The sequence below is a fragment of the Eutrigla gurnardus genome (assembly GCF_963514095.1).
Source record: "Eutrigla gurnardus genome assembly, chromosome: 24".
Taxonomy (NCBI): domain Eukaryota; kingdom Metazoa; phylum Chordata; class Actinopteri; order Perciformes; family Triglidae; genus Eutrigla; species Eutrigla gurnardus.
In genome coordinates, this window is record NC_139935.1 from 3,190,641 (window position 1) to 3,207,583 (window position 16,943).

Below are 16,943 nucleotides of genomic sequence, written 5' to 3' on the forward strand. Positions count from 1 at the left end.
TCACTGAATTAAATTGTAATATTTTGCTGACTAATACCTACATCTTGCCATACAGTTGAATCGATACCTCTCTATGCTGACAAAAAATGTTTCACATATATCCAAACATCCAAAATAGCGATTACTGTCACTTTAACAAAACAAACAACTTAATTTCTTCACCTTTTGTTGTTTCCTTAAACAGGTGAAAAGGTGAAACAGCGCCCCCCCCCTCCGTAAAGGCTGGTGAATGTCTCCCACTGTGTGGTTGGAAGGCGACACTGCACCCTGACGTCATTCCACCGAAAGTAAGCAGGTGAAGTTGATAAAACTGATTAGCTGATTATGTTCGGTAACTTCGGTGAGCGTCGGGGGACTGTCGTGCTTCTACGAAACTACTAATGAACGATAAAAAAGAAACCCTGAGGTAAATAAAAATAAAAATATAAAAAGTAAATTGTGAAGCCAACAACACAAACAATGTACATTTATCAACATTATTTAAATTAAACTATGGGTAACGTGTTTCTAAACAGCAACGTGAGCTAGCAGCGATGGAGAGACGAGACGAGGACCAAGAAGTGCGAAATATGAGGGAGAAGAATGAACTTCGACGTCAAAAAAACGTGAGTACATATTTTGTTTATCTAGTATCAATGTATGCTCTCTGCTTGTGATAATTAGTTCATTGTTGTATTGTTCTCTTGCTGTTATGAGTCATACTGGAAACTGTGTTTTCTTTGTTTATCTTTTGTGTGAAATGTAATAATTGATAGTGTAGATAAGACTGCAAGTCATGTATTTGATACATGCAATGTTTGTTAACTTTGAGGACCTGCATGCCTTTGCTTTAGAAACCTTCCACTGTGGCCCCTATAAAGCTGGCCCCAGTTTGGCCCCTTATAATTGCAGTCCAATATGCTACAAATAGCCGAATTAAGTATTGCCTGGTTGTTGTGAACATTTGCTGGAACGACAGGTGTGATTAACTCAGTTGAGTTGTGTACATGTAAACCCCATAAAATTAATGGAACAAATTCCCCTCATGTAATTAAGATGAAATTTGGTGTCAGTCACAACCTTGCCCCTGCTAATTATGTACACGTGATTTATTCTCCATTGCACACGGGGACATTAATCTGTGTCTTGCATAACTGAATGGTGGACAAGTGTGCACACACATGCACGAGACAAATGCAAATATCTAAGCACGTGTACACACTGAAGTGCAGGCCTGACGTGTTGAGCTGTAATCCTGCAGGGCCTCACTGACAGGGCAGCCTTACCATAGAAATACAATAGAATTTTACACAGAAAAGTCTTTTGTGTTTGAAAACATATCGATACAACATCAATATCATTATATTAGACTTTTGGGTATCCTAATTTGGCATACCTTTTGTTTTTTCTGGTTTTAAATGATGCAATACAGTGAAGTAATTCTCTGAACTTACTTACTGACTGTTAAGTGACTCATTGTCTGCACATTACTCATGATTATTTATCAAAAATCTCATTGTGTGAATATTTTGTGAAAGCACCAATCCCACAATATCGTTGTGATATCGATACTGAGCAGTTTTGGTTTAATTCTCCATGTGAAATATCAACAGCGGCTTAAATCATCATCACAGTCGTCTTAATGAGAGATAATTTGTCTTACATCTTAGGAAATTACACAGAATTTCCCCCTTTTTTTTAAATAATGCATGCAGAAAAACACTTTGTAGTTATGGCTGCACGTCTGTGTTTGCTGGAAACCACCAGATGTCACTAGATACCAAGAAACCAAGAGGCATGCCTCTCTGTCGTCAAGGCTGCTGGCCCAGTTCATGCAAACGAGGATTTATCCTTTTTATAATAGTCTGCTGTGCACTACTTTTCATTTCCTTTTTATCACCCGTCACTGCTAATAGCTGTTATAAGAAGCACAAACGCATATTATCAAATGTGACGCATAACCCAGTGGTTCAAATTAAGTTATGTTGCTTGCATGTGTATTTTCAGTCGCATATTTAACATTTCATTCTTGGTGTTGCTACAGGAACTACTACTACTACTACTATTACTACTACTACTACTACTACTACTATTACTACTACTACTATTACTACTACTACTATTACTGCACGAGGAACTCAAAAGCGTACACAAATATACAGCGTTTTTTATCTAGCAATAAATCACGCAGGAGTTATCCATCAGGAGTGACATCAGTCCTGTCTCCCACTGCACTCCCAAGCTTTTGGATATGAACCAATTTTTCATGTGGTTTCAGTTCCAACCATGCAGAATGGGCCACAGGAGATGATGCGCGTCTCATTGTTCATTTGTTTTTTGCGATTTTGGAGGTCTGCCAAGTATCTGAATATGTAGTATGCACAAATTCCAGGCTTGTTTTGCTCATTGTTGTCATGTGTACATGCTGGAAATAATGGGGTATCTCTTTTTTTTGCTGTGGCAGGCTTGTTTCCCCACATTAAAAAAAGATCTGTTTTGTTTAATGTGGAAAAAATTAGTGTCTACACATACAGAAAAATGAATGTAATTACTTGCACTTCCTGGTTGAAATAGTGATACCCTGTCAAAACAATACAGTTAACAGTAAATGATTAGCTTCAATATATTATGGAAATCAGAATCTTTTAGTAGTGTTTGGTAGCTACTGAAGGGTTTTACTGATCACACATGAATATTCATACATTTACGCTGAAATGTTGGAGTTTATTTGCTAAAATGTTTGCCAGAAGCAGAGTGCCCTCACAGCAGCAGTGCAAAACAGTGGTAGTTGAATTATGCAGTGTCATTTAATACACATTGTTCGTGTCGCATCCCATAAATGTTCTGCCTTGTAACTGGAAGTGTTGGAAGTAGTATTCAGAATGTTTTACTCTGGAAAGAATTGCAGTACCACAGTGTAAAAAAAACTATTTTCTGCAGAAATTAAAGTATCAAAACATATATTTTGAATATTATTATCATTAAGGCATTAACATGTAAGCAGCATTTGAATGTTGTCAATGTGGAGATCATTTTAATTACAATGTTGACATGTTTTCTCTAAAATTAATGGAGCCGCTATGATTTTCCAGAAACTCTGTTCCAACAATAGTCGACCACATTTGGCTAAATATATAAAAAAAAAATAACAGAGCCGACGGTTTTAAATTAACAAAATAAAAGCCTCTCGGATGTAATGCGTCTCTATTAATTAGCAGCTGTCTTTGCATTTTGCCGCCTCCTTGTTTAGCCGCCCACGACTGATTTCAGCCCAACATGAACGACCTAATGTGCTGGGTGAGAACACGGAACACTTTCTGTTCACAAGTAGATCATTTTAATTATTAAGTGAGCAATATTTCAGTGCAGTTTCTGCAAACGGCCGACCCTAATGTTGCTCCTGTGGTACGTGAAGGAGCTCGGCTGTCCCGGCGTTCAGTCAACATCCTCCTAATTCACCATCATGACTCCGACCACTAATGGGATCGTAGTCAGGCTATTTATCCCCTTTAGGGAATTGAGGCTACATACAGTGTGTGAGGGGTTAATTAGAAACAACTGAAGGGGTCAGAGGTGTGTGTGTGTGTGTGTGTGTGTGTGTGTGTGTGTGTGTGTGTGTGTGTGTGTGTGTGTGTGTGAGAGGGCTGGACCTTCGGTAATAGGGGGGTGGATTTAAACGCGGCTCCTCGGGAGAAGATTTATCCGCGGGCTGTGACACGGGGACAAATAGTGCTGATAGGTGAAGGCCTCTCGCTGCAGAGTCCAGTCCGGATGACAAATGGCGTGTGCCTGTAAAATAGGATACCAGACCGTATTCACTTATCACTGAGTCAGGTACTTCTTTGACTCTGCTCTCAGGGACCCACTCGCTTCTCTCACTCGCCTCTTGTTTTGTCCCTGCCTCTCTCTTCCCTCCTATCTATCTCCAGTCTCCTTTAATACTCACTCCCACCCCCCCATCCCTCATCTCCCCTCACCTCCTCTCCTCCAGCGCTCTCAGCAGTATCTCCCCAGCCTCTCAGCTTCCCATATTACGCTGCCAGATAAGAGAGGAGAAGGGCCCCGGCTGACAGGGACCCCAAATTAATTTACAAGCAATGATGCCGTTGCCGAGCTGATAGAACAGTCTTTATACAATATGAAGGGACAGGGAGTGACGCCTCGGAGGCTCCGCCGGGGAGAGAGTGGGGCCCTGCTATCTTTGTAATTATAGGCAGAGACCTTGATTCTTCTCTCTCTTTCTGTCTCCCCTTTTCTCAATAAATGTTGCAGAGGGAACCCCAGAGACAAATCCAAGCTCCCTGCTCCTATGGATGTAGGCGATGAAGAAATCAGTTTGATTTCTTTCTTTTTAGCGGCGTATAACGCGCTTGATTTCACCGCCCGTTACATACTGTACTGCGAGGGACGGCGGTTTGAGAAAGTGCCACAGTTGTTCCTTCCTTCCTCAGCCTCCCACCGCTGTGACTTTCACCACTTAACGCACGATTCGCCACAGCTCTGTGGCCTAATAGGCTTACCGCACCATAGAATCTAAAGAAATGTAAGTGGATTAAGGAAATCACTTTTATATAGCATTCATTAGCCGCTGCCAACAGTTGGTGTTGGACCAAAAAGCTTCTACTTTGGGAGCTATTACCAGCTTTTCTGGCGCTCCAAGGTCCCTTGATAATCGCTCCAAAATGAGGAGATAATAAGGAAGTCATGGTCTCACAGAGTCCAGGGCTGGTCCTCTGGTCTCCTCTGGTCTCACCTCTAAACGCCGCCAACCAGCTCTAGCGTTGTTGTAACGCTGTAATTCACTCCGGTGTCAGAGTGTGATGTTTGAATCGATGTTGGGAAGGAGCTGTCTCGGCTGAACTCCACGTGGTTTGAGTGTTGTGTCATGAAAAGTGGGCTTTGAATTATCTCTTCATTTTCCTGACAGCTGATGCACTTTGAATCAATGCGACCCCTTTTATTATTTCTGTACATTTGCTCAGTTTCATACCTTTTGGAAATGGCATTCAATACGAAGGCATCAAACAGGCATCTTCGTGATGAATAAAATGTTTTACATGCAGGATATAGAGCACGGGACTGCTCTGATAGAAATATGACATTCACATGTGAGCACAGGAATGGATTTGTTCACATAGTTAGGAGGCAAAATGCTTTGCGAGCTGTGAAATGTGTAATTTGTTGAAGCCAGCGTTTTTGGGGGGCAGCTGCATGCAGTTACACAGTCCTGCCTTGATAGCGGTCCAGCAATCCGACACAGACCGAAGCCATTCAGTCGCCGTTAACACGTTGATGTTGGATTCCCAGCCTCATCAGCTCCTGGCTCTCTGGGTCACATGTGTTATGACGGTCAGTGACGACGACACGTTTTTAACGTAGATCACATCCCCGTCATATTGTGCAACAATATGTTAAAAAAAAAACGAAATAAATATATTTATTATCAGTTTTCTTCCTGGAATAAAGAATAAAAATGAAGTGTGCTTACATAAGCTAGTGCCATCCAATAATATCAACATCTTTTAACGATGCGGAAGTGTCACACTGTAGCTTCCTATCATGCTACTTTCTAACCCCGCCCACTTTTTAGCGGTCCAATCAAATGTGAAGGATTTGATTTAAATCCTTTTAGTAACCGTACACAGCAGGGGGATATTAAAGGTGCTTCGACTTCGACTAATATAGAATTATTTAAATTTAATAACACAAATGTGACGGCAAAATTACATAAAAAAAAATAAGAAAATGTTCAATCAGGGGATCCCTAACCTGCTCCAAATACACCGTGAGGGGGGGGGGGGGGCTGAGGTGGCCGTGGCAACCAAGCAGACATTACTGGGTAACAGTTGCAGGACGAGATCGCTTGGGCGCCGACGCCGCGGCCAGATTGCGTTTATGTGCGCCTCGGCTGCTCTCGGAGACGGAGAAGTGTAAATCCAAAGCTGAAAACTCCATTAGGCCGAGTCAGTCATGCATCCGTGTGCTCCAGTGCCAGACAGCTCTGTAAATCAGCTTCCCTTTTTCTAGCTCCACTGAAGAAAACAATATGGGCAGTGTCTGGGTAGTGAGCATCGGGCCCGTGGGGTTACACACACACACACACACACACACACACACACACCCGAGGGGCCTGGCTGCTACACAGTGAGACCAAATGCTCTGATCCAGGTTGAACTAACCACTGACATGTGCACCTGTCAGACATGGGCTGCTGGAGGGGTGTGTGTGCATTTCTAACCGACATGCATGTGTGTGTGTGTGTGTTACAGGCTACTTTTATGCAGACATTTTTTTTTTTATATCAAGCTCTAGCAGACAGGAGCCTCCCGTCATTCTTCTTCGGGGCGTTCGCGTTGTATTTTGATTTAATGTCGCAGTTTCTTCTTCTTCTTCATTTTCTGACCGTGTGAGCAAATATTTCACAGATTGTCGCAGGATTGCTCTTCTCTCTCTCTCTCGCTCGCTCTCTCTCCCCGCCACACACACACACACACACACACACACACACATGCACACAGACTGTAAAATAAACGGATTTGGAGTGTGTCCGCCCGTCCTAATGTGTTGGCCAGTAAAGGCTGACTGAGGCCTAGCAGGTGCTAGACACTTGTCTGTGGAATGTGGAGGGCCAGACCTCAGACCTCCCACCAGGACCGAGCTTCCTCTGTGCTGCAAGTGTGTGTTTATGTGTGTGTTACATGTGGAGGGTGCGTGGGTGGCGGTCACCACCTGCTCTTCGCCTCGAATCAGGTTTTTTTCTCTCCTCAGGACCAAAACATTGCATTGCACCGTCGGGTTTTAATCTACATTATGATGGGTTGAATTACAAAATTGGAATTAAATAAGGAAATTATTTCTTTCTCTTTAAAATACATTAATATTTACTGAATATACTGTATTGGTTACTGGGCATGAATGATGTATCCTGGCCAAAATAATTGCAATTCATGATATTAACGTGAAAATCATCAAAATGTGTTTAAAACTCTTAAATTGGAATTTAAGAAACATAATATTTGTTACCATGACAGCGAGCTAAACAGCTTCATGAAGTCGCTCATACATATCAAATACAGTAACTTGACTTCATCCAGAAAGTACCCATAATACCTCTGTTCATCTTACAACAGCTTCATACAGGCAGATGAACCTGCGACTGACCCCTGTTGACCTTTCTCAAGCACCCATCAGCATGAAAACCAGTTACCACTGTTTTGCAGTGTCGGTGAATTTGCTAATTCCTAAGTATAGCATGTATTTATTATATAATAGTACTTTAAATGTTTGTAGATTGCAATATTTGATTTGATTTTGGCCGTTTTGGGGCAAAACATTTACAAATTATCACCGTTTTATTGTATTTAGGATTATCTGATTGTTTTTCACAAAAAAAAGGACGATCACAATACAAATATGTTTCTAAACAAAATGTAAAACGAATTTTAAGAGTTCAAAAAACACATTTTGATGATTTTCAAGATAATATTGTGACTTATTTTGTCCGGGATAATCACGACATGACATTTCCATCTCGTCCCACGCCTCTATGACAACACTAGTGTTTACCGCCGTACGTGAGTGTGAGTAAGATTCGCTTCTTCTCGCTCTGTTTTGTAAAGTCTGAGGCTCTTGAACGCTCCACGGTGATCACCAGCTGGTCACTGATTTATCTGCTGTTTGGTGCTGAGCACGTTAGTGTTGGGTTCATCTCCCTGCTGTGTTGATGAGAGTGAACCCGAACTGTGAACTAATATTGAAGCTTGTATTTCTACGACACATATTGTGTTATTTATGTTGATTGCACTTATTTTCAGGTATGTTGCAGACCCCTTGTGATCCGCCTCGGCGGTCCATCCTGTTGTGTCACAGTTTAAAAGCCCAGAAATATTGTCTCCGCCGGCTGTTTCCTCTATGATGAGGCCGCCAGTATTTGTTCTTGTTTACTGAACTCAAGTGTATTTTCAGTTTCCCACACATGGTATTTACTTAGATTATTCAAATATTGCGTTTGTGGTGCCAAACTTAAAAAAACACCAACAAACGGGTTGATGGCGGCGTTTTCCACATCTGGATTTGCCCTCTTTTCATGCAGTGGTAATAATAAAATAATAATATCTCCCGTATGCGCGAGGCTCAGACCACTATGAGTTAATCGCAGACCTCCTTCCTGCAGCTCAGCATTAAAAGCTACTATTAATTCAAGCTTATCAGCGCTGCAACACGCAGCCTTAAATGAGTGGGAATCAGCAGAAAAGCATCTTTAATGTGGATTAATGCTACCTGCCTGCATTTTTGCTGCCTCTGTGGACAACAATTAAGAGCAATAATCACCTTTTCATGGTCTGCTCTCTTAGTAGGTCATTACCCTCCACCTCGACCCCCCAGTGCTTTCACCAAATATAAGATAATGAGGAAAGTTTGCAGGGTGTTGATGTTATTGTGGGCGTAGTTGTTATTCCAACACTGAGTCAGAGCTTTAAACAAGACGTAGAATATTCACATAATTCAGTTTATGATTCCACCTGGACACGTGAGGCGTTTCACATAGAGGAGATTCAACCAGAGCTGAATGAAGGTAAAGGGCTGCTGATTTATTTCTCTTCCTCTGTCCATCCCTCGCCTCTTTTTCCCCCCCTTCCCTACTTCCTCTCTCATTTTCCCGGTGTCAGAATGACTGATGGTGGCCAGCAGAACTGGGTGTCCAGCATTATACCTCCGACAAATGGCTGTGGCCTGCTCGGCCAGGCCTTGGACCGGACAGAAATCAATATTTCACCATTTAAAATCTATCAAAAGAGGATTTTTTTTTCAGCTGCCTGCGTTCCCTTCCACCCACCACCAACCACCTTTCCCCCCCCAGCCCCGCCGCCTCCACCCTGCCATGCTACAAACAGCGAATCAGACACTTTGTAGTTACAACTAGTAATCAATAAGCCAGCACCTTCACAGATCTTAACCGCAGCCGCCTCGGAGCGGTGATGGATGGCGAGGAAGGCCGCGATTCATTTTGTCAGGCCATTACGCCGGCGAATTCTGTCCACTTCATCCTGCAGACAATCATTTTTCACAGTTCATAAGAAGCAGAAATGGGTTGCGATGGAGGAGAGGGAGATGAGGAGAAAGGAGGCAGACAAAGAGAGAGTTAACCGAAGGGAAGAAATTAAGAATATAGGGGGGGGAAATAGAGAAAGAGAGTGATGACAGACGGTATGAGGAAGCAGAGAAAGAGAAAGCAGAGATGTAAACCAGACTGAGTGGCTCCTGAAACCATTTTCTGTTACAGCGGAAAACAGGACGAACGCACACTGATGTAAAATCATTACAACCTCAGATTTACTTCATTTTCATGTTTAAACTAAAAAAAAAAGTCTGGATGGCGTGGAATAATCCGCAAGAACAACAACAACAAAAAGTATGTTAGTTAAAAACAAGACAACAGCCAGGCTGACTGTGTTTAAGCTGTGTGTAACCAAACCGGTCAGGGGGGAAATTGATTCCCCCCCTCCCCCCCTCCCACCTCCCTGAAAGCATTTTATCGCTATAAAGCACACTATGGCAAAGTAACCGTGAACAAGTCCCACTCGTCAGACGCATTATGTTTACAGAAAACGGCAAAGTGGTAAATTAGTTGAGCTAAAACGCACGGCGCGCCGCCACGTGCTGCAATATTGTGCTATTACTTCGCTTCACGTCCAATTATAATAGCCGTGGAGTGCTTTTGTGTGTCATAAATATCTGAAAATAATGGCTGCAGGAAGCAAATGGACTTAAATTGGAGAGGAAATCCTTCCTTTCTTCACCTTCTGTCATTTGCATTAATTCTTCCTCCCTCCTCCTTCCTCTCCCACCTTTCCCTTCCTTCCCCTCTTGGCGACGCTCCCTCAGACCCTCGGTGTTCTTGTTGGATCCGTATCGCCTCGGAAAACAAGCGACAGCTGCTGTGTGTGTGTGTGTGTGTGTGTGTGTGTGTGCTGTCCGTCCGTCGTGTCTCGCCCCATATGTTGGCCCTCACCTGCTGGCGGTTGAGGATTATGAGCTACAAGCTCTTATTAAAACTGGATTTGTTTACCCTCCCGCTTGCAGGCGGCGACAACAGAAACAGTGTGACCCGTCGGCCGCTGGGCCGGCCGGGGGAGCAGCGCTCGTAAACAAAGGTTGAGTCATCTGTAAATGGATGCAAAGTGGAAACACTGGAGTGTTTTAATTCTCCAAGCATAAACGCAGGACGTGCAGATTTTCGTATTCTTATTCGGTATCGAATGTCGTTTTTTTAAAGTCAAACAATGAGTAACATAAGGCATCACTTTGCGGGTTTTGGATTTTCACTGAGGTTTTATAAACCTAACGATTTGCCAGTAATGAAATTAAGTGTTTTAAGTTGCATCCCTACAGCGAACATAGAGGACATTTCAGGGCTTAGTACAAACCAGTTAGATATGACCATTTTAAAAAGGTCTCCAATATCTGTGTGTCTGAGAGATTTGGCGTGCAGCGAAGTAGTTTCTGTTTGAATGAAGACGTTCTGCGTTTGGTTAGAAGGAAACAACAGAAGGAACAGTTTTGAAAAGTGATTCCTTTTTAAATATGTTGGATCTGATTTATGTAGATGTGAAAAAGAATATTTCAAGCTGGTAAATTAGTTTTCGCCTCACATTTTTCTGCTTTAAAATTCAAGGTCAAACCAAGTGTCCACAGTAACTCAGCTGCCACATCTAGATGACCTAAAGCCACCTATAATGGCCCACTGGTTCTGTACGTGATAAATAGGGAACCTTACCTGCTAAAAAGAGAGAAAACGCTGGCAGGTTTGTAAGAATCTCTGTGGAAGAGCATCTGAGGTGAAACACATGTAATCTCTCCCCCCTCGTCTTTCTTCTCCTCTCCACATTATATTAAAACATCATTGGTTCAGATAAGATCTGTTCCAACTCAGCGACCTTCCTATCATCTGTTTCTGTTCGGGCCGTGATGAGGACAACAACCTACTTCTAGCTCGTTCTTGTCATTTCTTGTCTCTTTTGTCTCCCAATCTACATCTTTTTTCCTCTTGTATCATTTGCTCTTCATCCGTCACTCTCTAATATCCTCCACCTGTCTCTCCTTTCATTATCCTCTCTCCATCCTCGGCCCTTTCCTTTCCTCTAACTCCCCCCTCTGTCTTCCTCTTCCTCCCAACTTCTGCTTCCATGATATTAGGTTTCCTTTAACAAGGAGCCATCAGTCACAATGAAAGTCTCCTCCTCTGCCACCAGTTAATAGTGATGATTCCCCCTCTCACACACACACACACTCATAAAGTACGTTCATAAACACACACCCCGTGCCCGCCTCACCCCTCCCACCACGCCAACGCCGAAGTACTGCAACGTCAGCATCCCTTTTATGGAAATTAATGGGGAGTGTGACGAGATATGGGGGTCAAGACTGGGAAAGGGAATTAAAGGAATGACAAAAGAATAAAAGTGGAGAAGGAAAGGAGGGAGGAGGAAGAAAGTGAAGGGATGAATAAAAGGAGAGGTAGAGGGGGAATGGAGGGGTCGTTGGAGAGTCTGCTGCCTCGGAGGCTCCCAGAGGAACGGAGGCTTCGTTTTACTTTAGCATTCAGCTAAACAAACCTATTTATGTGTTTTATGCATGAGACGATATGATATCACTCCATAATGAAATAATAACAATAAAATGGCACTTAAACATACTGGACACACTTTACATTTTGTTGAAACAACCAAATGTTTTTTATTGTGTCACATGTTTTTGTAATGAACATCATTTTAAGTGGAAAAACCAGCAAATAATCTTAAATAAGATCATAAATCATGAGTTATCCCTGCATAAAATAAAGGATTAAGACATTTTTTGTAAACCAGGCTCTATTATTCACTTCTTTACCATCATTATCCTGATGATGGAAATCAAATTCACCTCAATTAACTTGTTTTTGTCACCATAAAAATCAGAAATCATCCCATTCATAGTGTTTATTCTGGTCAGGGTTTTATAGCAAGAGAGACATTTATGTTGAGCTTGAACCCTCACAATGAATGTGGACTTTTATTGTTAATTAATACGTTTATAGTGTTGGATCATCATTAATTGTGTTATTAAAGTGCTTATGAATCTTCATACCCTTGTAGAAATCTACTTATCTGTGGATATCGGTGGTTGTTGGCCTTACGTTTCTGGATTCAAGCTTTATTACAAGCTTTTGTCTGCGTTTCTGTCCGGCACTTTTGTATTCGCTGGTCAGTTTTTGCCTCCGTTGCCAGAAGGGGGCACAAAACTCCTGGCTGAGAGTCAATACAGGCCAAACACAGAGGAGTCAGGCCTCCACCTCTGCTGCTTTATTTCTGTGGAAGATCTATCTTTGTATCGCGTCTACTTCTTTTATTTTCTGCACCTCAAAATATCTCTTAAAGTCTAATTTTTATCATTTTATTATCTCTTAATTTTACCAGACAAAACAAGGTTATTTCAACCACAAGGCAATTCAAAGTGTCTCATATAAGACATAAAATGCATGAAGACAAAATGGATGGATTCAAAAATTAAGAGAGATGAGAAATAACTAAACAGTCAGTCAATAAAAAAATACAACAGGATTAATAGCTTATAGCAGGCCATTAATATAAATATATTGTGAGGTTATATGAGTGTTTGCAGTATATTTATCTTTTTTATCCTCATTATAGGAAACCCTGACAATTAATGCTCTAAATGGATGAATTATATTCTACTCTAAAAAACCTGTCTATAACAAAAGGGTCTTCTGACCGTTTTCAAACGTAACCAAAGCAACAAACCCACGTCGCCGTATGAATTCTGCCTCTGCGTGTTTGTGTCAGTCTTAAGTTTGAATAAATGAGAAATCAGGTGCAGGTTAAGTAGCTCACAGGCAGGGACAAAAGCCAATTTCCTTTCTGCTTGTCACCTTTTGTGCCAAAGCACATTGGAGGATTGAACCTGTCAATCAGGACTCCGACCAGCATGTTGCCCCGCAGCAAGACAATGAAGGAGCCTTTGAAGCTGCATTTAAGAGAAACAAAAACATGCTCACATGATATTCATGTGAGTGACTTATTAGATAACCATGTTACTGTCTAGCTGTTGTTTTTAAATGCAGCCTTTTCCTATTAAAGTGATATTTTTAGTCTACATGCTGTTAATTTTAAAGTTCATGCATTAAAAGTGATAAAAACGTAGTCCCAGACTTACTTCATGAAGTCAGTTTAATGTTTAAAAAAATCCCGCAGTCGTTCACTTTAACTTTCCCAGCAGCCGAGAGTGAAAGAGGGGGGAGGAAAGAGAGAAAAGAGGGGGAACCGGGCCGGCCAAGCATCACAGACATCAAAGTGAAGACATTGTTTGGGAGGAACAATGGCTGCCGTCACAGTCCAGGAGTTTGTGTGTTGTTGCGTGTTTGCGCTCCCAGAATTCCCCTCTGACGGCGGAATCACTGGATTATCAAACCAGCAGATGCAAACCGCAGAGAACAATATCATCCGCAGAGGAGAATCCTCAGAGGCCCGTCTGTAGGAGACGCCCAGATAGCATCAGACAGAAAGTAGGTCCTTCTGCTCCGACACTTATTCTGGGTTATTACCTCAGATTACTTTAAATACAGCTTTTAATAACACATATTAAAATAGTAGATTACATGCTTTTAAACCACAGCAACGTTGGAGTTTATTAAATACTTTACAGTAAATACACTTTAAATAACTGTGTGATTCAGCAGCAAACACTTAACTTAAATCACATAATTCAATGCAACGAGAAAGGAGAGCGTGAATGTTGTAGACTTCCTACATGAAATCCAATTAAATACATCCATGTTCCTACTAATTTAACGATGTGAAATGTCATGTAACAACATGTCGTTTTTTTTTTTTACATATTTTTCGAGGCATGTGCGAATGTCAAATAAAAAACATTTGAAATATAAACATACTCCCAGTGGACACGTCTGCTTTTCCACAATTATGCATGATTTATTTTTTTTGGCCCTTTATCCAGATATAATTCCCAGCTTCATTCTGTTATAAAAAGAAAAATGAAATCTAACCATCTGGCCGTCTTTAACGAGGTTAAAACCAATCCAAAGAGTTATTGGGGAACAAACCCGGGCCAAGCTGGAGTATACTCTGGAATGGTTTGTCCCGGTCAGCTGGGAGCATATGGGAATCCCATCAGACTGTGATTTGCTGTGTCGACATCCTCATAACCTCTGGGATGCTTCAGCCATGGAGGTCCAGGCTACCAGGCCTGACACTTCAAAAACCACGGAGGCTGTGGGGATAATGCAAAACATAGAGCGACACGCACAAAAAAAAAACAGATAAAAAAGGGGGAAAACAAACAGATTTTGGATATATTCTGTGTTCTGAAATAGTCTGAAATCCTTGGAGAAAGTCCAACTCCTGCCGGCCGAGCAGTAAATCGATAGAGATCAGAGAAATGGCAGGAACGCAAACCCAAACACATACGCGGAGCTTCAGTGAATTAAACCAACACTAATCGCACCTGATTAGCCGAGGCTCAAGTGAACGGAGACACCATCGATCCGTGGGGCCGATAATGGGAGTCATTAGCGTTTTAATGAAGCGGGTTTGGCTGGAAAGGAAACGGGCAGGAGGAGAGAAACAGGCTGAAGGTGGAACGGGAAGGAAACGGGGAAAATGATGCTGAAAACATTTCGCACATAAATTCAGAACATAACACAACTCATATTCCTTTTTTTTTAATAATAAATCAGCTCGACCCTTCTGTCTTTAATACGTTCATATGGATTTTTTGAGTTGAGTCTTTAAACTTATTGGAGGCCTTTTTAGGGGAATTCTTTCTCTTCTCTCTTAATTGAACCTTAATGAAAAGCTAAAAATGCAACTATCAGACGGGAGGAATCAACTCATCAAAGGAGCTGAAACAGTTTCACAAGACTCACAAGATCAGAGAGGGATTTAAAAACAGAGATCCTGACTTGTAGCCTCCAGTCTCCTTCCCATAAAGCAACTCAATGTTCCATGAGGCAATTTTCTCAGATTTAAAAACAAATCTCAACTATGTTTGAACCTCACAGCTTCTTTTTTTTTCCTTTTGATTTTACCCTCTAAAGCATTTTTCTCTATTGTACTGTTTATAGAAGTAAAAGTCCAATCTGCAGTAAAAAGTAATGAAACGCTGACTCAAACATATGCAGTTCACGCCTTCAGCTGACACGCTTATCCAGAGCCATGCAAAATAAGTGCAACAGTAGAGAGAAAATAAAATAAAATCAGAGATAACCAGAATCCCAGACAATAGATGTGACATTTTTGGGATGATGACGGGGAATAAAGGAGAGCCGGGTAAAGAAATACGAGCTGAGGAGTTTTTCCTCTCGGCTTGTACAGGAGGAAGACGATACAGGAGGAGGAGGAGGGGGGGGGGATTACTACAGTGTGCCAACAGTGAAGAAAAATGATGTGCATGTAATAGTTTCCTGTCTCCTGCAGTAGCTGATGGGGTGTTTTATGCGTAGAGCCTCTCAAAACACAAACTAAACACTGGAGGGTTTTCATCCGCCGGACAGTCAAACCATTGAGATGTGGAATGTGGAAACCAATATTTAGTGCTAACCTGCTAACGGCTCATTTCAGACTCCCTCCTTCCTTCATTCTCTTATTACCAATTAAAGCAGTGGCTGCAGGACGTTTTCTAAAAAAAAGAGGCTGTGCCTCTACTACAGATATTACTTCTTTTCTTCAAATTATGCACAAAAGTCCATTTAGACTACTAAATAGTCGTCATTGTGATGTCACAAAACACATTTTAGTTGTTATACTAATTAATCAGCTCATGATAATGTATTGATTAATGGACGAAGTATGGATCTTTAATTAATACGCTCTTGAAGTTAAACATTTTGACGGTAATTAATCCTCAAATAATACTCAAAATGTTTAAAATTTCAATAGGATTATAAGTAATGTGACCATATCGTTGATCTAATCTCACATAAATCTCATCTTCTGTCCCGTCGTCTCCTCGCCGCCGCTCGTCCTTGACTTTGACCTTTTCCACACCCAGTGCGATAATTTCTGGAGCTGAATGCCAGCAACCATCAAAAATGACTCCCTACCCAAAACGGCATCAATTTCAGCCTTGTTAGGCCTCCCCACACACACACACACACACACACACACACACACACACACACACACACTGGTCCACAATGTAAACCAATCCCTCCATTGCTGTCAGCGAACAAGTGGCGACCCGCTGGGTGAAAAAAGGGCACGGTGAGAAACGCTCTCAATCACTTTCAATTAACCCCCCCCCCCCCCCCCTGCTTGCTTTTAAGGGGCAGTTTTTCCACGGCGTGTGTGTTTGTGTGTGTGTGTGTGTGTGTGTGTGTGTGTGTGTGAGGACCCAGATATTGATTGATTATCTGCAGTATTCCTGGCTCGCGGACCTGTTAGCATCAGGGAGCCATTAAGACGAGTCGACTCTTTAGAACATATTTGTTTAAAAAAAACAACATTTCTGCCACTGTTTTCCTCAATAACACATAAAAACCCTCCTGTTGTGATTTCCAGACAGTTCTTATCTCATGCTAATAGTGTGGATAATGATAATAAAAGAGTGTGTGTGTGTGTGTGTGTGTGTGGGATCGGCAGCATCCCTGCTTGAAATGATTAGAAGGTCGGGGCCATTATGAGCTCCTCTCTGCCTTTTGTATCTGCTGTAATGAATACTGAGGGGGGCATTTGGAGTACTTTGAGGAACTAACAGCCTTTTTAATCCTTTAATCCTGAGGAAAACCAATTTCACCCCTATACACACACACACACACACACACACACACACACACACATAATTTGAAAGAGGTTTCACTGAACCTGCTATGTGTGTGTGTGTGTTTAACCTGCTGTCGTTAATTTCCCGGCTCAGAGACCTGGTGATCCTGGAGATTAGGTTCATTAAAA

General features: G+C 41.8%; 1 protein-coding gene across 1 annotated transcript in view; it reads left to right on the plus strand.

Annotated features, from left to right (window-relative positions):
* The window catches only part of cUnh8orf74 (chromosome Un C8orf74 homolog), a 101,972-nt gene that overhangs the window by 6,167 nt on the left and 78,862 nt on the right, over window positions 1-16,943 (plus strand). The window contains exons 6-7 of the mRNA XM_084004169.1: window positions 185-287; window positions 529-605. Coding sequence (XP_083860295.1) covers window positions 185-188 — 4 coding nt within the window. The 3' untranslated portion in view covers window positions 189-287; window positions 529-605. The remainder of the gene's footprint in view (window positions 1-184; window positions 288-528; window positions 606-16,943) is intronic.